This window comes from Schistocerca gregaria, chromosome 2, assembly GCF_023897955.1.
Source record: "Schistocerca gregaria isolate iqSchGreg1 chromosome 2, iqSchGreg1.2, whole genome shotgun sequence".
Classification (NCBI taxonomy): Eukaryota; Metazoa; Arthropoda; class Insecta; order Orthoptera; family Acrididae; genus Schistocerca; species Schistocerca gregaria.
In genome coordinates, this window is record NC_064921.1 from 709,545,973 (window position 1) to 709,568,104 (window position 22,132).

Sequence of the window (22,132 nt, forward strand, 5' to 3'; positions counted from 1 at the left end):
ACACCTGGACTATTGGTATGGACACATATCAAGAGCAGTGCTCTTGTCACCAACTAAGTGAATGACATAAAAAATAATAGCTTAAACAAAGAAGGCAGGATAGCATTAACAAGGGTAAGGAGATTATTCTCTTACTATCATAAAACGCAAAAGACTGAGGGTGGTAATATTTGAAGAAATTATTCAGAGACAGGATCTCGCTTAAATATTTATTTCGAAGTGATGACTGGTTTTGACAGTACTATGCTGTCATCTTTGGAGCTACAGTATGACATACACAGACACACATTGCATTTGTAAATATTTTTTCTATGCCAGCAATAATGCAGGAGTTGGCAGGTGTGTGTGTGTGTGTGTGTGTGTGTGTGTGTGTGTGAGCTGTGCTTGCTTGTATGTGTTTGGTCTTTGCTGACAAAGGCTGTGGCCGAAAGCTTTATGTTAGTGTCTTTTGATTGTGCCTGTCTGCAACTTGATGTGTCTTCTTTACAGTAAGTAGCAATCTGTCTTTTCCTACATTGTTGATATTCCTATTTGGAATTCACATATTTACTACTGCCATGAAGATAAAATGAGACTAATAATGCAACATACAGTGACATAAAAGCAATCATTCTTTCCTCCTGTCTCTTGAATGCAAAAAGGCCCAGATGAATATTAAAATAAACAGTCCCCTATGCCATGCACTTTATGATCATTTGCAGAGTTCAGATAATCTGCTACGTTTGATGCATTTTGTGTGAAACAGCCATACTGTAAAAAGTGATAGACAGGAGGAATCTTAATTGTTGCTAAGTTTAATTATTTAGAGCTTTGTTTCAATATATTTCATACATTTTGGATACTGATAAAATTTTCATCTGATGCATGTTCCTCACAGACACTATTATACGCAAAGAGTCTGAGATTCTAACTGATATTTTCTATCAACTTATTAACTCAAAACAAGAATCATTATGGTCCAATCATACTTCCCTGTGGCACAGATAAAACGACTGCTGTCTGCAGGTGAAAGGATTATGTGGTGCATTCCACTACTCAGGGAGTTTTCAACTCTACCACAAACTCAGTTACATATATTGCATGAATACATTTTCTTTGTATGCAAAAGTCTTAAGAAAGTCTACAAACGGTGAATTCACTTAATTACTTCTTTCCATGGTTCTTCGAAGCCCATGCCTGATATTTGTTAGTTAGTTCCATGTGATAATGATTACCAAGGAGAAGATAATTCTACACCAGGTCCATGATCATGTTTGAATTCAGAATAAATTCTACTCTTTTATTACAAACAGGAATAGAGCTAAGTGAGATATATCAGCAGTTCTGTTGTCTTTATTGTAGACGAGTGTGTCCCATATGTTTCTCCAATCAATGGGACTAGATCTCAGGCCAAGGATCTGCAATAAATTATTACTGAGAGTGGAGGTAATTTGCTTGTAAATTTGTGTACTATCTGACATGGACTCTGTCAGGACATGAGTTCAAATATAGACTTACAGGAATTTGAGCTACTTCTCAACATTATCAGTATTAAATATTATACCATTCTCCTTTGCATTGCTTCTGGAATTGAAGTGTGTCAGAATTTCTTGGTTTTCTTTACGAATGGAACATATAACAACTTTAGATTTGCTTTTACTTATTCATATGCCTAGGCAATAATTTTTTTGCTAGTATCAGCCTTTATAAATTACCGAAATTTCTATAGATACTGCAGAGGTCTAGTACGAACATTTGATGATGGTAGGCATTGAAAGTTTAGTATCCCCATCAGTAGACATCACGATGAAGGCAGACGAGTTGGCGTGGGTAGCATAGTGGTACAGAGCAGAAACCTGACATGGAGGGTGCACGTGAAAAATAATAGGCAGGGCTGATGGTGGAGGTGTTTACACGTGGGTGGCAGTAAGCCATGCAGGCCAGTGATTACCTGGAGTTCAGTCGACGACCTCGCCTTCAGCATTGTGCTGCTAAATTCTTAGCCATTAGCCATCTGTGCCTGCCACATGCTGAGTAATTCCTGTGCCTGTCCCTAGATGTATTTGGACTCTCAGCTGCCTATAGACTGTCCAGCATGATGAGTTTGTTTTTCTCTGATAGGAGCCTGTTACCTAGCTATTAACAAGCCACCATCAGCCCATGAAATATCCAAACTGACTGAGCAGTGTAGAGACGTTGTCATGCTGACGCAGAAACTTAAGTGGCAACAAAAACAAGTGTAATGCCCCTCCCCTCCTTTTTCCCATTTGCCTAGTGTTAACTTGGGCTGCCATGGAACAGTCATTTCTGCAACACTGGCAGGAACAGTTGCACCTGCAAAAAGAGCAGCAGCAACCGATAAATCAGAATGTGGACTCACTTCATGCCCTTCGAGTGGCACCGAGGAAGGGGGTGGGAGGTGGGGGGGGGGGGGGGAGAGTGGGGCGGGGGGGTCTAGCAGCTACTGTGCAGTGTGCAGTTTTCTTGCACCCCAGCCATTCTCAGCACCATCTGCTGGTTTGAATGAGTCAATGAGAAGGTAGAAGAATTACCTGTACTGGTTCCTGTTGCATCGACAGGTAAGGCATATTGACAATCCAATTGATAAGGCTGTCTTCTCGTCCAGCAGCATGGGTTTATATGAAGTTGCCCAAAATTTGAAGCCTTTCACTGAGCCTGGGAAACTCCCCTTTTATGAATTTTGCCATTTGCTTATGCAGTTTTTCAGACATCAAACTCTCTTGGTGGTGGCACAGTTCAGTGTTTAATCAACATCACAAGTGCTATGGGCAGTTGTGCACACTATGGATCACGGAAGTGTAGAGCCCCTCACACGAGAACTTCAACACACAAAGTGTCATGCATTTATATCCAATTCTCCACCATGTAGAGTTATTGGTAAAGTTATCAGAGGGCCAGTATTTTTCCCCATTGGCTTATGTGGTGCTTACCTGCAGCAATTGATTCAACACATACCCTGTTGCAGCAATTATCTTGATGACATCTGGGTAACAGGACCTACTCGGCAGGAGCACCTATGAAACCTACAGTCAGTTTTGCAATGCCTCCTGGAGATTGGCCGTCATTGCAAACTGGAAAAGTGCAGTTTTCTCTTCTAAAAACTACAATTTTTGGGACACGTACTTAGTAAAGTTGGTCTCATTCCTGTGGACAGCCACATCAAGGTGATTGTCAACCTGCCAGCACTGGAATGAGCTCCAGTCTTTTTTGTGAAAGATTTTGTATTATATTTAGTTCATTACCCGGGTCGCACACACCTGCCAGTTTCTTCACCAAAAGGGTATTACGTTTGTCTGAACTGCATACTATCAACAGGTTTTTCAGTCTCTTAGTAAGTGTTTGTGCTTTGCTGCCTCTTTGGCTTCTTTTACATTGGGTAAATCTTAACCCTGGCCTATGACGTATTCCAGTATGCCATTGGTGTCGTCCTGTCCCAATGGAACCTTGATGGCACTAAACAAACCAATGCTTATGCCTGAAAGACACTTTCCACTGCACCGTGTAACTATTCATAGGTGGAAAAGGAGGTGCTAGCTTTTATTTTTCGGAGTGAAGAAATTAATGTTTCCTTATTTGGCTCTCATTCAAAGCTGCTGGATAAGACTGCCCACCAATTGCAGAGGTGGGCCTTCTTTCCCAGTAACTGTTGCTATGTTTTTTTTTTACCCAGCATACCGATGCTGGTGCACTGTCAAGGCAACCATTGGGGCCTGATCCGGAGTTCAACCAGCAGGAGGCCCCCATGTTTGCAAGGGTGTTGTCTTGCAACAAATGCTGTTGGATTTTCCGTCAAATGCCACAGCTAATGACCCACTTTTCCAGAAAATCATTTTGGCTGTCAGTTGTTTGTGGTGGATGCCAGCAGGGAGCAACTGACCCACCATGCAAATCAGCTGCACGGTTGCCTTATTGGGACATCAATACTACGGTCTTCTGGTCAGCCGGGTGGCAGGATTTGGGTGAGGGCTCACCTTGCTGCACCATGCTTCCTTGTTGCCATCCCCTCCATGTCCTCCTGTCACCTGCAGCCTCAGCCCCAGTGAGGCTCACAGCTACACCTACCTGCCAATGTGGAGCCCATGGATTCTGATCCCTCCTCCTCCTCATCCCCCCCCCCCCCCCCTTGCCAAAACAGTTGGATTTGTCTCCACTGCTACATTGCACACCTTGTCAAGTGTTTCACGTTTAGCCGTCTGTGCTTGCCACATGCCAAGTCATTCCAGTACCTGTCACTTTGTCAGTTTGGACCCTTTGCTTCCTGTAGATTCACCCACAGAGCGGGTTCATTTTCCACTCATGGGGTTCTGTTCCCCGGTTATTATCAAGCCACGTTTTGCAGTGTAACAGCATTGTTATGTCTGTGTAGATACTAAAGAAAGCTTTGGTTACTGTCCAGATAGCTAAACATATTATGTTGGATATGTTTTCTGTCTTACTTTGTATCATGCAGCACATGCTTCTTAAGAAGTATCCTGACATTGTTTTTGTAGCAATGCTATTATTCTGGTAGGTGTATGTTTTTCTACAATTTGTTTATTTCATACTTGTCACGAAGTGCATCAAACAGCTCATTGCTTGAATTAACTGACTCTAGCTGCAGTAAAGCTGTTACCTTACAATATTTAATTTACTGAATGTATAGACTTTCCTGCCTCTTTTTCCCCTTTATGCCTTGTTAATTGTTGCTTCTACAATTGCATCAGTAAATCAAATCAATGTGCACATACTTAGGGATTTCAAGTCTGTTGTTGCCAATACTCCTTTCCAGAGAGTGAGCTTTCTGCACAGTATAATAGGGGGTGCAAACTTTATTAAAAGCATAATAGTCAAGATATTTTGTAAAGTCATACAAAATCACATAGTAATTCACAGTAAATTTGTCATCAACTACACCAGACTTAGTTTCACAAGACAAAAAATGTGCTTCAGAAGCTCCGAAACACAAATTACTTTATAAAAGTCTGAAACTGCTACAGACATATGGTGATTTTTAATATTTCCTTTACTTTTTGGTGGAAATTTGTGACAGACAAGTAGTGAAATTATTTACACAAAATGTGAAGCACGAGAATATAATGGATGTTTATCATCTTAGATTAACGTTAGTAAGAAAATGGCTTTTTATTGAAGTTTTTGCCACACTGAGATTTATTACACTGTTTATCACTAACCTTATTCCTTCCTTTGCAATGGCATCTAAGTTTGGTGTTAAAGCTGTATATGGCCAATATGACCCAAAGTCACCCCAACCCAGGTCATCAGCCAAAATCAAAACAATGTTTGGTGTCAAGCCACTTTTTATTGCATCAACAGAATTTGTTGTATCCTGTGACAGGTTTATATCTGGTGAATCATAATCTTCAGCAATGAAATAGCCTGATGCATACATACTACTGAGGTGCGAGTTAAAATTCATCACCAGGAACAATATCACATTGAATTTGTACTTCCAGTGGCAATTATTTGCACACATTCTTCTTGGGGTCAACTACAATGAGCAGAAAAGTTTCTGAAAGCAAATTAGAACACTGTCTCTAATAATTTGCTAATGCCATTTTTGAAACAGTGCAACAACATAATACTTGCTATACACACATCATTACACACACTCATATGTACGCAATATACAGCATTAATTTTACAATAATTAAGATTGAAAGAAAGTAAGCAAATTTTAATACATAACAGCAACAGTTTGAAGAATACTTTTACTCGATAAAAATACTGTTATAGGGATATGGGACACTGAAAAAAATATACAAGGGACGAGATAAGAACAACCTTGTTCACAGGTACTAAAATTTTCTTATTTAACTGAAACTAATATGCTTTATGGCAGTGAAAATTAAATGCTACTGAAGCATGTGAGTTGAAATTTTAATTTTTGACTGATTCATGTAAAAGTTATGGTAACATACCAACTTTCATTATTCACTGAAGCTAAACTGACACTAAAATTGTATTAAATCTTACTTACATGTTATGATATAGAAATGATATGTTTAGTGAACTAACACAGATCTCTCAACACTGAGCACTATTTCTCTGAAGCTGAATTACTGACAAGTTACAATTATAAAACACAAGAGAGTCAAGAAATTCTCCTCACTGATCACTAAACACTGCTGTGCACCACATAATCATCATCTATGAAGCGGAATATATACAGTTTCTTGATAGACTTATCTGATTTCACACAGCAAAATGTGTCCTTTGAAACCCTTGACCTGGAAATGACAAATAACTTTTTACTGATACTGGAGGCACATGTTATCTGATAACAACTCTTGTGAAATACTTTACACATATTGAACAATCAAACTGTAATTTTATAGTAATTAATGTGCATATTATCAGACAAAAACAGTAATTAGAAAGACCCACATCCACAGGAAATATTAATTTACTCACAAGTTTCTGATAAGTGTTATCATTCAAAAACTGAATACAGGAAATGTTTAAGATAATTGAGAATCCACTTATGAATTTTTTCATACATTATTGGAGCAGTAGGGCCAACATCAAACCATCTTGTCAACTCTCCTTCATGATGTTTTGATCATATAACTTTGTGTCCCATCTTTGTGATCTCATATAGGGGAAGAAATATGAGCTTCCATTCTAAAATTGACTAATCTTCACCAAGAATCATTTGAAACATGAATTCTGTGTGCCAAAATTGGAACTATACTGATTTTTTGTCACCTAAATGCTGGGAGCAAATTGCAGTATCTTTCATTCACAGAAAGTATGAATTGAACAGACCACTTTCTCAATAAAAGAAAGATGTGAAAAGTGCCTGCAGCAAACTGTATAGATTGTTTCTTCAATTGTATAATTACGATTTCAGCTTGGCTGTTTTGAAGTACCCAAATGAATAAATACAATGGACCAGAAAGTATATAACATCATGACATGAAATGTAGGATCACAAATTTATAAAATTTTTCAGAATTCAAAAATTATTGAAATCATGTTACTTACATGTTATGCATGATTAGACATTTTTATAGAAAGTCACTGTCAAAATATGTTAAATTTGTTATGTAATGCATGTGCCACAGAATATAAATCAGAACACATTCACAAAGTGTCTATCAGAAGTGGAACAAACATGACTGACATACGTTTAGTATCTATGCCATAAAATGACTATCAGAACCAGTCAATACATGTGCAAGTGCCATTATCTAAAGCCGCAAATTTACAAACATAGTGGAAGCCAAAGATGAGCATCGTAGGCTGTCAGTTTATGTGGTGTACTCTATGATTGAATCCAGGGATGTGTTGTTGGCAATAGGCCAGAGTTACATACACTGAATAAAGTTTGTGTATCTTTGGATGGTTTTCTCTGTTGCTAATATGTAGCGTGAACAAATGTTCTTAAACCAAGAAATTTAGCCATGGTTATAAATCATGTATTATGTTAAATACGAAATATTATTGTGCATTACTGCAACATAGGTCAATCATAAAGCAACATAATGTAACAATCTGTCAAAATGTACTATTAAATTTGATCATATACAACCATATTATGAAAGAGCACACAAATGCTATACAGTATACAGTTACATTATAGTATATAATGTTTTTATGACAAATATTTGTAGTATACAACATTTTTAAAACAAACATTCGCTCGTTCTTTCATAGAACAACTGTATATGATCTGCTTTCATAGTACATTTTGATAGATGGTTACGTTATGTACCTTTTACAACTGATCTACTTTGCACTAATGTATGATTATAGTTCATATTCAGCATACTACATGATATATAACAGCCCCTTCCTATCATTGCTAAATTCCCTGGCATACGTGTATTTGTTTACATAATATATTCGTAACTTAGAACAACCGTCAAAAGACATAAAAGCCTTATTCAATTTATGTAACTCTGTTCTATTGCCTACAACACTTCTCTAGTTTCAACCACAGAGTACATCACATAAACTGACGGCCTACGATGTTCATCTTTGGCTTCCATTACTTGCTTCCATTACTTGAACTTACTCCATAGATGTACATCATAAGCTGCTAAATAAATAAATTAGAAAATTCAACAATTTGCTTTAGATAATGGTGTCTGAACATGTAGTGACTGTTCTTGGTGATCATTTTATGCCACAGTTACTACATGTATGTCAGACACGATTTTCCTATTTTTGCCAGAAGCTCTACAAAAATGTTCTCATTCATATGCTATGACACTTGCATTATATAACAAAGTTTAATATATTTTGATGATGACTTTGTTTACAGAAGTGTAATCATGCTTAAAATGTAAGCAAATATTTTCAATAATAAATTTTGAAACTCCAAAAAACATTTTTGATCTTAAAATGTACCGGCATAATGCTACCTACTTTCTGATTCACTGCATTTTTCATTAAATTCTGTACATATTTATCTTTTCAGTGTGGTAGTTGAAAATAGCCAAATTCCAAAATCATGACTGTAAAGTTCACGTCATATAGGAAGGCAGCTCTATTTTCAGCCATTCTGTGCAATCCAGACGACTGACTACTAGCAGCCAATAAGATTCATTCTCTTTCTGAGCAGCTAGCTGCGAGTTACAACCTACACTGCAAGAATCTTACTCAGGCATGCTGTGCTGTTTCCATATTTTGCAACAGTGCAGTTTCATTCACAAGATACCCAAATTATTCATTCTGATGTTGATGTTACTTTCTTGTAACAGTATAGCTGTGATTTTGTATCTGTAAACATTTTAGAGTGACTTCCAAATAAATATGTCAGGGGAAGGCAATAAACGTGTAGTTCTGTACAAGCAACTTTAATTAAATTGTGTGCCTGTGGAGTAACTTCTTAGTTGTATGATTGAATGATTTCCTGCCAGAATGGTCAATATATGCAGCAACTGACAGAAAATCATCATGAAAAACAGAAGTGATATCTTGCGTTTGCAAGGAAGCTTTGTAGGCCTTCTGCTGTTCCTTTCATAAATGATTTAGGAGACAATCTGAACTGTCCTCTTAGACTGTTTGCAGATGATGCTGTGATTTACCATCTTATAAAATCACCAAATGAGTAAAACAAATTAGAAAACGATTTAGACAAGATACCTGTGTGATAAGAAAAGTGGAAACTAACTCTAAATAATGAAAAGTCTCAATTAATCCACATGAGTACTAAAGAGAACATGCTAAATGTCAGTTTACAGAATGTTGTTGTTGTGGTCTTCAGTCCAAAGACTGGTTTGATGCAGCTCTCCATGCCCCTCTATCCTGTGCAAGCCTCTTCATCTCCGAGTAACTACTGCAACCTACATCCTTTTGAATCTGCTTAGTGTATTCATCTCTTGGCCTCCTCCTACGATTTTTACCCTCCATTCTTTCCTCCAACACTACATTGGTGACTGCTTGATAGCTCAGAATGTGTCCTATCAACTGCCAAGTTGTGTCACAAATTCCTCATCTGCCCAATTCTTTTCAGTATCTCTTCATTAGCTATGTGATCTACCCATCTAATCTTCAGCATTCTTCTGTAGCTCCACATTTGAAAAGCTTCTATTCTCTTCTGGCCTAAACTGTTCATAATCCACGTTTCACTCCCATACATGGCTACACTCCACACAAATACTTTCAGAAATGATTTCCTAATACTCTTCTCCCAAGTTCTGTTCAGTACCTCCTCATTAGTTGTGTGATCTACTCATCTAGCATTCACCTGCAGTACCCCAGTTCAAAAGCTTCTACTCTCTCCTTGTCTGAACGATTTATCGTCCATGTATCACTCCCATACAGGGCTACACGCCATACAAATACTTTCAGAAAAGACATCCTGACACTTAAATCTATGCTGAATGTTAGCAAAGTTATGTTCTTTAAAAAACACTTTCCTTGCCACAGCCAGTCTACATTTTATATCCGTTCTTATTCAAACATCACCATTTATTTGGCTGCCCAAATAGCAAAACTCACCTATTACTTTAAGTGTCTCATTTCCTAACCTAATTCCCTCATCATCACCTGATTTAATTTGACTACACTCCATTATCCTCATTTTGCTTTTGTTGATATTTGTCTTATTTCCTTCTTTAAAGACACTGTCCATTCCATTCATCTTTTCTTCTAAGTCCTTTGCCGTCTCTGACAGAATTACAATATCATTGGCGAACCTCAAAGTTTTTATTTTTCTCCCTTGATTTTAATTCCTACTTCAAATTTTTCTTTTATTTTCTTTACTGCTTGCTCAATATACAGACTGAATAACATTGGGGATAGGCTACAATCCTGTCTCACTCCCTTCCCAACCACTGCTTCCCTTTTGTGCTCCTCGACTCTTGTAACTGCCATATTTTTTCTATACAAATTGTAAATAGCCTCTCGCTCCCTATATTTGCCCCTGCCGCCTTCAGAATTTGAAAGAGAGTATTCCAGTCAAGACTGTCAAAAGCTTTCTGTAAGTCTACAAATACTAGAAACATAGGTTTGCCTTTCCTGACCCTATCTTCGAAGATAAGTCATAGGGTCAGTATTGCCTCGTGTGGTCCATCATTTCTACGGAATCCAAACTGACCTTCCCCGAGGTCAGCTTCTACAAGTTTTTCCATTTGTCTGTAAAGAATTCGTGTTAGTACTTTGGTATTGTGACTTATTAAACTGATAGTTTGGTAATTTTCATACCTGTCAACACCTGCATTCTTTGGGATTGGAATTATTATATTCTTCTTGAAGTCTAAGAGTATTTCACTCATATCATACATCTTGCTCACCAGATGGAAGAGCTTTGCCATGGCTGGCTCTCCCACAGGTATCAGTAGTTCTATCGAAACGTTGTCTACTCCTGAGGCCTTGTTTAGACTAAGGCCTTCCACTGCTCTGTCAAATTCTTCATGCAGTATCTTATCTCCCATCTCATCTCCATCTATGTCCTCTTCTATTTTCATAATATTGCCCTCAAGTACATCACCCTTTATAGTGTTTCGGGATATTTGTAAACATCCCAACACACTATTGGAAAGCCGTCACAAGAGATGCTCGTGAGTAAATGAATAAGGATAAATGTAGTGGGAAAGGGACACTGTGTGTTTTCCTTTCTTGTATGCAGTGAATGTGGAGCAGTGGTGGAGCTGGTGAGAAGGGGAACACTAAAAACGGTATTACAACTGTCTGGGAGTCATTTGTACTATGGTGCAGCAAGTGCCTGAATCCAAGAGCCATGGAGTAAACAACACCTCCAACAAGGCATAATGAACTACTGAAGAGAGTTAGTTGATTATCTGTTCTCCCCCCCCCCCCCCCCCTTCCGTCAGGTCCTACAGAATACATGTACAGACATTTGAATGTACTGAAGAGTGTGATTTTACCGTAAAAAATGTTAGTTGTGTTGTGAAAACTAATAGTGAAAATGTTGGGCAAAATATACCCCTGTTTGTGAGAAGCATGGCTATTTATTTAGTAGCACATTAGAGAGAACTTCTGGAAGCATTACAGGAATCTTCACCGCAGTTGGATCGACAGGGAGGTGGCACGGAAGGATCCGGACCACCAAAAAACTACTCTGAGAAGAGAGGATAAAGATAATACTACTTTCATCTGGCGGTGTATTGGGGTTGGCAAAATATTGCCCTGTTATACCAGCCACGGACCCAACTTCCCATTAGTGCTGGTATATGTCCCACCACAAATCTTACAAAATAAACAACACAAGGAAATAAGGAAAAATACTCCCCACATTGTACAGATCCTCTATATACTCCTTCCACGTTTCTGCTTTCCCTTCTTTGTGTAGGAATGGTTTTCCAGCTGAGCTCTTGATATTCATATGGGTGATCTTCTTTTCACCAAAGGTCTCTCTAATTTTCCTGTAGGCAGCATCTATCTTACCCCTAGTGATATATGCTTCTACATCCTTACATTTGTCCTCTAGCCATTCCCACTTAGCCATTTTCCACTTCCTGATGATCTCATTTTTTGAGACGTTTATATTCCTTTTTGCCTGCTTCATTTACTTCATTTTTATACCTTCTCCTTTCATCAGTTGAATTCAAAATCTCTTGTGTTACCCAAGGATTTCTACAAGCCCTTGTCTTTTTACCTACTTGAGACTCTGCTGCCCTAACTCTTTCATCTCTCAGAGTTACCCGTTTAACTTCTGCTGTTCCTCTGGTTCTTTCAGTTTATCCAGGTCCCGTATCCTTAAATTTGTACTTTTTTGCAGTTTCTTCAGTTTTAATCTACAGTTCGTAACCAATAACTTGTGGTCAGATTCCACATTTGCTGCTGGAAATATCATACAATTTAAAACCAGGTTCCTAAATCAATGTCTTACTATTATATAATCAATCTGAAACCTTCTGGTGTCTCCATGTCTCTTCCATGCATACAACCTTCTTTCTGATTCTTAAACCAAGTGTCAGTGATGATTAAGTTATGCTCTGAACAAAATTCTACCAGGCAGCTTCCTCTTTCATTCCTTACCTCCAGTCCATATTCACCTACTAGTTTTCCTTATCTTCATTTTCCTACTACCGAATTCCATTCCCTCATGACTATTAAATTTTCGTCTCCCTTAACTATCTGAATAATTTCTTTTATCTCATCACACATTTCTTCAATCTCTTCATCATCTGTAGAGCTAGTTGGCATATAAACTTGGACTACTGTGGTAGGCGTGGGCTTTGTGTCTATCTTGGATACAATAATGCATTCACTATGCTGTTCGTAATAGCTTTTCCACGTTCCTATTTTTTTATTCATTATTAAACCTACTCCTGCATTACCCCTATTTTATTTTGTATTTATAGCCCTGTATTCACCTGACAAGAGTCCTGTTCCTCCTGCCACCGAACTTCATTAATTCCCACTATATCTAACTTCAACCTATCCATTTCCCTTTTTCAATTTTCTAACCTACATCCCCGGTTAGGGATCTGACATTCCACACTCATCTGCTGACCTCCAGTTTTGTTTCTCCTGGTAACGACATTGTCCTGAGTAGTCCCCACCTGGAGATCCAAATGGGGGACTCTTTTACCTCCACAATATTTTACCCAAGAGGACGCCATCATCAGTTAACCATACAGTAAAGCTGCATGCCCTCAGGAAAAATTATGTCTGTAGTTTATCCTTGCTTTCAGCCATTCACAGTACCGTCACAGTGATGCTGTTCTGGTTCATGTTACACAGGCCAGTTCAGTCAATTATCCAGATTGTTGCCCCTGCAACTACTGAAAAGGCTGTTGCCCCTCTTCAGGAACCACACGTTTGTCTGGCCTCTCAACAGACACCCCTCTGTTGTGGCTTCTCCTATGGTTTGGCTATCTGTATCGCTGAGACACACAAGCCTCCCCACCAATGACGTGGTCCATGGTTCATGGGGGGGGGGGGGGGGGGGGGAGGATTTACAGAATAAGTTTAGTTGAATTTACAGCCCTTACATTTGCTTGATTACAGGATAAAACACAGAAATCTAAAGGCTGTAAATTTAACTAATAAGTTAGGGATGACAATTACAAATAACTTAAATTGTAACGATCCCATGGATAATGTGTGGAAAACAAACCAAAGACTGTGATTTATTGGTAGAACACTTAGAAAATGTAACAGGTCTACTAAAGAGATTACTTATATCATGTTTTCCCTCTTCTGGAGTATTGCTGTCCGGTGTGGGATCCACAGCAGATAGGAGTCATGAAAAGTTCAAAGAATGGCAGTTCGTTTTGTACTGTCGCGAAATTGGGGAGAGACTGCCTCGGTTATGATACACGAGTTGGGGTGGCAATCATCAAAACAAAAGTGTTTTTCGTTGTGGCAGGATCTTCTCATGAAATTTCAATGACCAGCTTTCTCTTTTTTGGCACCCACCTACATAAAAAGGAATGATCGTAAGATAAAATAAGAGAAATTTGAGCTCTCACGGAGAGATTAAAGTGTTTGTGTTTCCTGCGCACTATCTGAGAGTGGAACTGAAAGGTAGTTCGATGAACCTTCTGCAAGGTACTTAATTGTGGACTGCAGGATAATCGTGTAGGTGTAGACATATATGCTTCACAAGTAGTCTAGGTGGTTTACATACCGCATTTATAACTTTTTTAAAATGTGTATCTGAAAGTGAGACTTCTATTTTTGAGATTTCGAAGATTCGAGAACGAATTGCAGAAGCATGTATTGGCAAGAGAACTGTACAGAGAATAGTAAACTAAAGTGTTGGAGCCGCAGAAACATCAGCAAAATTTGTTTTTATGCCACCTGTAAAGCATCGAAATCACAAGAAACCTGTAAATGGATGGTTTTGACTAAGATATTTTAAAGTGCTCCATGTATGAAATATATATGAGCAGGGAATACCTATCATCAAATAAATTTCTTACATTTATGCCTGAACAAATTGGCTTCAAAGATAGCACTTCATCAATGCAAAGAATTTTGAAAGATATTGGTTTCAAATGTTTTAAGAAGACAGTTTTTAATTGAAAGAAGCGACACAGAAGCAGCACGAACCACATCCCTTACAAACATGCACAATACAAGAGGGGGTGGTAGCTCTACAGTGTATTACATTGATGAAACATGAATTAATCAGAATCATTCGATGAATACCTGCATGAAAATGAGTGATGGTAATGGTGGTTTTAAAGTTCCCACAGGAAAAGATTCTCCAATACTTATTCTGCATGCTCGCTCTTCTTCTGATTTGGTCCCTGAGAGCAAACTTGTATTTAGGTGTAAGAAAATCAGTAGTGACTACCATTCAAAAATGAGCACTGTCGCTTTCAAGAAGTGGTTCATTGAACAATTCTTGCCATACCTTGATTTGAAGTCGATCATTGTAATTACCATGTCAGTTATTGTTCAGTTGTTAAAGAGAAAAGACCAAGTACAAGTACCAGGAAAGGTGTTGTGCTCTGGCTGAAAATAAAAATATACCAGGCAATATAAGCCAGATTCGTGGTAAACCCCTGCAGCTTGTTAATTCATAAAAGTCACACAACAGAATGTACAAATTCGGCAATTTTTGCATGTGAACATGTGTTTACCCACATATCACTGTCAATTTAATCCAATAGAATTAATTTTCAGACAAGTTACAAGCTACATGGGGGAAAAAATAAAAAAAAAATAAAATAAAATAAAATAAAATAAAACAAAACATTCAAGATAACACACACTGAAATGCTTGCGCATGAAGCACCAGGCAGCAGCAGCCTTCAGCATGGGCACACTGTGAGCAGCTCACTGAAAAGTTAGAGAAATAAGACTTTGACAGGGAGGCGAAGATGCATAAAAGCCTTGAATCTATCATCCTAAATTTACAATGATGTAGACTTTGAAACAAAGTAAAGTAATAATCTTCCTTGTTTTCACAGACTCATTGTTTAAAAATGTTTTTGTCAACTGCATACATAGTACATAAGAACTTCCTAGGTTTTATTGATTAGGAATACATAGCCTATGACGTATTCACACTGGAATGTTCAACACATTGCCCAAGGAGAAGTTACGCTTTTCCCAGTGTGTTGTATGCTCAGATTACTCATAAGAATGTGGCCAAATAAATTCATCAAAAACTGCAATATTTTGACACATAAACACCTGCCATTTTCAAGGCACAAATTGTAAAACGTATTAAAACAAAAGGGAGGGGTTGCCTGTTGAGATATTGGTGGTTTTCGATATCAGCATTCTTTAGAGTTATTCACAGAGGATGGTTAATTGTTTGCTTGTTCAATGGATCATAAACACGTTCTCCCACAGTAATGTCGAATGAATTAATTCAAACTCATAAAGCCTCTTGACACTGGAAAATATAACACACTGAAAATTTTTATGATAGTCTCTTGCACTAGTCTTTGCTACCATTTCTTCTTTTTTACACATATTGATTTACATTGAACTGCAGTGAAACACAGCCACATACAGGCATTATACATGTTTACAAAAAATTGTATGAAGTAGTAGCAGTTGTCAAACAAATATAATGCTTTCGGTTTGCATTGGAAGTTTATTTTCTTGTGTATATCTAAATCACAACAAATAGCAATTACTGCAACCACTTCTGATGATCTTGTCATTAGACAATTGCCATTTTGAGAAAAATTACACTTGACATCTTCACAAACTGCTATGGAGCAGTGGACACAACCACAAGAGTAAGACTTCTCTCATGTAGATGTCTGATTGAAATTGGTTTTAAAATGTATAATTCCCTCATTGATCCAAACATGTAATATGAATATAATAGAAGGAAACATTCCACGCGGGAAAAATATATCTAAAAACAAAGATGATGTGACTTACCAAACAAAAGCACTGGCATGTTGATAGACACACAAACATACACTCAAAATTCAAGCTTTCGCAACCAACGGTTGCTTCATCAGGAAAGAGGGAAGGAGAGGGAAAGTGGGTTTTAAGGGAGAGGGTAAGGAGTCATTCCAATCCCAGGAGCGGAAAGACTTACCTTAGGGGGGAAAAAGGCAGGTACACACTCGCGCACACACACACACACACACACACATATCCATCCACACATACACAGACACAAGCAGACATTTGTAAAGGCAAAGAGTTTGGGCAGAGATGTCAGTTGAGGCGGAAGTACAGAGGCAAACATGCCTTGGTGCACGGCCAGCACATCTTGGCACAGTGTTACACCGTCCAGGGTATCTGGATACTCCCCACTAACACCAACCTCTCAGAACTCCGGAGAGGGGAAATTGCCCTTCAGTATATCCTCTATTCTCGTTACCCACCAGGCCTCAACCTCCACTAATTTCAAGTTGCCGCCACTCGTACCTCACCTGTAATTCAACATCATCTTTGCCTCAGTACTTCCACCTCGACTGACATCTCTGTGCCCAAACTCTTTGCCTTTACAAATGTCTGCTTGTGTGTGTGTGTGTGTGTGTGTGTGTGTGTGTGTGTGTGTGTGTGTGTGTGTGTGTACCTGTCCTTTTTTCCCCCTAAGGTAAGTCTTTCCACTCCCGGGATTGGAATGACTCCTAACCCTCTCCCTTAAAACTCACATCCTTTCGTCTTTCCCTCTCCTTCCCTCTTTCCTGTTGAAGCAACCGTTGATTGCGAAAGCTTTGAATTTTCTGTATATGTTTGTGCGTCTATCAACATGCCAGCGCTTTCGTTTGGTAAGTCACATCATCATTGTTTTTTCAATCATATAATATGATGTAGTGATAGCAAATGGGCCTGACTGTTGACTGCAGCGACACAGTTCAGCAACACGGACTTTTTTTGCCCGCTCTCTATCGCCACGCATACACAAACCTCATCCCCTCCACATTTCCCTATCGCTCCACTCTATGTGCGGAAGTGTCATTCTACATGACATAGGCTATAGACTATACAATCTATATAGTCAAATGGTGGAGCTTTCATTTAAACAGTATTATATGACTGTGGCCTCAAGCTACAGAAATAGTATCACCATATTTAATGTTTACCTACCACGAATTTGGCTTTACTCCTGTGATATCATTTGTTAATATGATACTCTGTTTTCTGTAGTCAAGATATGGCTCCATCTACATAAAGGTAGTGCATATAATGGTGCAACATTTTAGTGACCCTGGTCACATTTTACAATGTACACAACTGAAAGTGCAGTATTAGCAAGACTACAAAAAATGCTCTCAGGGTAATTCTTCCTGTTTAGTTCCACCAGAATTAAGTTTTTGAAATCATATATTGCTTTTTCTGTAGAGGAACTTTAACAGTAGCCAAATTGAGCAGTGTTAAAAGATAAGTGGATCAGTATTCAGCATACATCATCAGTAAGGCTTAAGGAGGAGGCTATGGATGATGATTTTGCAAAGCACTGTTCCAGATGACTGTCATCTTGACATTAAGGTGACACCAAGTTATTCTACTGGTGTACTGTGCACAACAGAAGAGGTTTCCTATTATAGTCCAGGAAATGCATAGTGCCTGAATAGCTACTACACGTCTAATGGCTACAGAAGTAAAACTGAAAAATGTAAGCTTACCAATACATCTTAAGATTGTCTGTACTTGTTCTTCATTAGTACTGTAAAATATGTGGCACGTGAATGATTTTGCAGTGCTGCAAGATTTTTCCCTGTGAAAGAAAGAGTGAAGTCATTTATTTTCCAGAAAAGATACATGCTCTAAATCTAGTGACAGGCTAGATTTTTTAAGTCACAGAAATGTAACTGGAGAATCATTCCACACGGGACGTTTGTCATATGTGAGATATTTATTTTCTTCAATATCTAAGACTTGTGAATGTCAATAAAGGACACACAGGGATTTTATTTTTTACAATATCTATATTTTTTCACAATAAATGTACTAGATTGAAGCACACTTAATCTTCAAACCTCATCTCAGTGCATATCTGAATTAACACTAATATGAATATAGACCTCCCCCCATGAACCATGGACTTTGCCGTTGGTGGGTAGGCTTGCGTGCCTCAGCGATACAGATAGCCGTACCGTAGGTGCAACCACAATGGTGGGGTATTTGAGGCCAGACAAACGTGTGGTTCCTGAAGAGGGGCAGCAGCCTTTTCAGTAGCTGTAGGGGCAACAGTCTGGATGATTGACTGATCTGGCCTTGTAACACTAACCAAAACATCCTTGCTGTGCTGATACTGCGAACGGCTGAAAGCAAGGGGAAACTACAGCCGTAATTTTTCCCGAGGGCATGCAGCTTTACTGTATGATTAAATGATGATGGCGTCCTCTTGGGTAAAATATTCTGGAGGTAAAATAGTCCCCCATTTGGATCTCCGGGCGGGGACTACTCAGGAGGATGTCGTTATCAGGAGAAAGAAAACTGGTGTTCTACAGATCGGAGGGTGGAATGTCAGATCCCTTAATCAGGCAGGTAGGTTAGAAAATTTAAAAAGGGAAATGGATAGGTTAATGTTAGATATAGTAGAAATTAGTGAAGTTTGGTGGCAGGAGGAACAAGACTTCTGGTCAGGTGACTACAGGGTTATAAACACAAAATCAAATAGGGGTAATGCAGGAGTAGGTTTAATAATGAATAGGAAAATAGGAATGCGGGTAAGCTACTACAAACAGCATAGTGAACGCATTATTGTGGTCAAGATAGATACGAAGCCCACACCTACTACAGTAGTACAAGTTTATAAGCCAACTAGCTCTGCAGATGACGAAGAAATTGAAGAAATGTATGATCAAATAAAAGAAATTATTCAGATAGTGAAGGGAGATGAAAATGTAATAGTCATGGGTGACTGGAATTCGGTAGTAGGAAAAGGGAGAGAAGGAAACGTAGTAGGTGAATATGGACTGGGGGGGGAAAAAAAAAAATAAAAAAAAAAGAAAAGAAAGAAAGAAAGAGGAAGCCGCCTGGTAGAATTTTGCACAGAGCATAACTTAATCATAGCTAACACTTGGTTCAAGAATCATAAAAGAAGGCTGTACACATGGAAGAAGCCTGGAGGTACTAAAAGGTATCAGATAGATTATATAATGGTAAGACAGATATTTAGGAACCAGGTTTTAAATTGTAAGACATTTCCAGGGGCAGATGTGGTCTCTGACCACAATCTGTTGGTTATGACCTGCAGATCAAAACTGAAGAAACTGCAAAAAGGTGGGAATTTAAGGAGATGGGACCTGGATAAATTAAAAGAACCAGAGGTTGTACAGAGTTTCAGGGAGAGCATAAGGGAGCAATTGACAGGAATGGGGGAAAGAAATACAGTAGAAGAAGAATGGGTAGCTTTGAGGGATGAAGTAGTGAAGGCAGCAGAGGATCAAGTAGGTAAAAAGACGAGGGCTAGTAGAAATCCTTGGGTAACAGAAGAAATATTGAATTTAATTGATGAAAGGAGAAAATATAAAAATGCAGTAAATGAAGCAGGAAAAAAGGAATACAGACATCTCAAAAATGAGATCGACAGGAAGTGCAAAATGGCTAAGCAGGGATGGCTAGAGGACAAATGTAAGGATGTGGAGACTTATCTCACTAGGGGTAAGATAGATACTGCCTACAGGAAAATTAAAGAGACCTTTGGAGATAAGAGAACCACTTGTGTGAACATCAAGAGCTCAGACGGAAACCCAGTTCTAAGCAAAGAAGTGAAAGCAGAAAGGTGGAAGGAGTACATAGAGGGTCTATACAAGGGCGATGTACTTGAGGACAATATTATGGAAATGGAAGAGAATGTAGATGAAGATGAAATGGGAGATACGATACTGCGTGTAGAGTTTGACAGAACACTGAAAGACCTGAGTCGAAACAAGGCCCCCGGAGTAGACAACATTCCATTGGAACTACTGAAGGCCTTGGAACAGCCAGTCCTGACAAAACTCTACCATCTGGTGAGCAATATGTATGAGACAGGCGAAATATCCTCAGACTTAAAGAAGAATATAATAACTGCAATCCTAAAGAAAGCAGGTGTTGATAGATGTGAAAATTACCGAACTATCAGTTTAATAAGTCACAGCTGCAAAATACTAACGCGAATTCTTTACAGACGAATGGAAAAACTAGTAGAAGCCGACCTCGGGGAAGATCAGTTTCGATTCCGTAGAAATGTTGGAACACGTGAGGCAATACTGACCCTACGACTTATCTTAGAAGCTAGATTAAGGAAGGGCAAACCTATGTTTCTAGCATTTGTAGACTTAGAGAAAGCTTTTGACAATGAGTGAAGCCCAGTAAAAAGTATCACTGTATCATTCAAAATAAAATGGATAGAATTTTTGAGAGATGTTAAATAAATGTCTAAGTGCTCTGAAAGAATCATTTAAACATGGAAAGTAGCTGAAATATTTATGTTACAATAGCCAAAAGCCAGACCAAGTCATTGAATTATGGACTCTATAATATCACTGAATTTCAAAATTGTAAGTCAAAACCATGAGGTAGATAATTTACATAGATACTGTTGCGGTCTCATGTAGTAAGTGTTGCTTCACGCAGTGGAGAATGGCAAAACAGAGGCAGCCGGTGATCGTGGCATTGCGAAGTAGGTGCGGCACAGATAGCCTTGCTGACAGTTGCAGTTTACCAACCGGCTGATGCAAGGACGCACGCAAACCGAGTGCCGAGCGAAGACTGGGGAGTGCTGAGTAAGGGAAGTGAGGCCAGCACGCTAAGTTACGCTGCAATATACTGCGGGAGTAATAACAAGAAGCTGTCACCGAGGGTAAAAACTGTCCTCCTGCCGGATATAAATAGTGGAGCACAGGCAGCAACGGACAGAATCCATCAGAAGCCATTAGGAAGCAGTTCGGACGTGGTCCGTGTTCAAATGTTCAATATTCATAGGTGATGATTCTGGAAGTCTGTTCCAGCTCGCAGGAGTCATCCGTTCGCCACCAGATGTCTACTTCAGCTCTGGGGGTTGGCCTGAGTCCAGTCGGCACCATGGCTGACTAATTACAGCGAGAACTTCCAGCAGGACCGGCTGCAGCACGGTCTTGGGCACAGGCGCCACCGGCCACTGACTCCAGCGGAGCGCTGGTTGCATGCGTTGCGTGCATTGTCAAGAGTATCTACACAGCAGCAGCCAGGCGGAAGGATCTGGAGGGCTGGGCAGCGACGATGAGGGAGAAATTGTAAATAAAGCTCAAAAAATAATTGTAAAACTCCACGCTGTCCCAGCCTTTGGCACAGCCACTGTGTCTGCTGCTAACAAGTACTGCAGAAGTCGTAACAAGTAGCAAACGGCCATAACAAGTACAGCAGAAGTCATAACAAGTGGCCATTTGACGTAACAAGTGGTGTCAGTATTTGTTTTTACCAACATTTGTCAGTAAGTATCGTAAATAAAGAATAATTAATGTAATGAAAGCATACTGCATGTAAAATAACAGGTTTCTGACCAGGTTATACTATATACCTTTCTTTGCTGCCACATAAAAAATGTAGGAAAGCACCCAATAACTCCAAAAACATTTACTTCACCTTCTGAAAATTTGTAAGAGTTATCTGTTTTCAAATTCTACAACTGAGAGATAGTAAGGCTTTATGTAAACATGCACTACTGCTTTAGAATGATTATTCAAAGAAAGGGATGTCATTAGAAAGTCTCTAGTGCAAACAGCACAAGGGAGCATCTGCTCTTACAATTAAAACCTTTCAGGAATGCAGACCAGTTACAAATCAGCTTACTAAATAGGTGAATAATGTAGTATGT

At 38.9% G+C, this 22,132-nt stretch overlaps 1 protein-coding gene across 6 annotated transcripts in view; it reads right to left on the bottom strand.

Annotated features, from left to right (window-relative positions):
- The window catches only part of LOC126334821 (arylsulfatase G-like), a 262,638-nt gene that overhangs the window by 156,693 nt on the left and 83,813 nt on the right, over positions 1–22,132 (bottom strand). For 2 of the 6 annotated variants that reach the window (XM_049997472.1, XM_049997470.1), the window contains 2 exons: positions 17,973–18,064; positions 5,280–6,227 (listed from right to left, as the gene is read on the bottom strand). In XM_049997472.1, coding sequence (XP_049853429.1) covers positions 6,193–6,227; positions 17,973–18,064 — 127 coding nt within the window. In that variant the 3' untranslated portion in view covers positions 5,280–6,192. Of the gene's footprint in view, positions 1–5,171; positions 6,228–14,440; positions 14,881–17,972; positions 18,065–22,132 lie in introns of those variants that run through there. The other 4 variants (XM_049997467.1, XM_049997469.1, XM_049997468.1 and 1 more) reach the window with 4 other exon arrangements.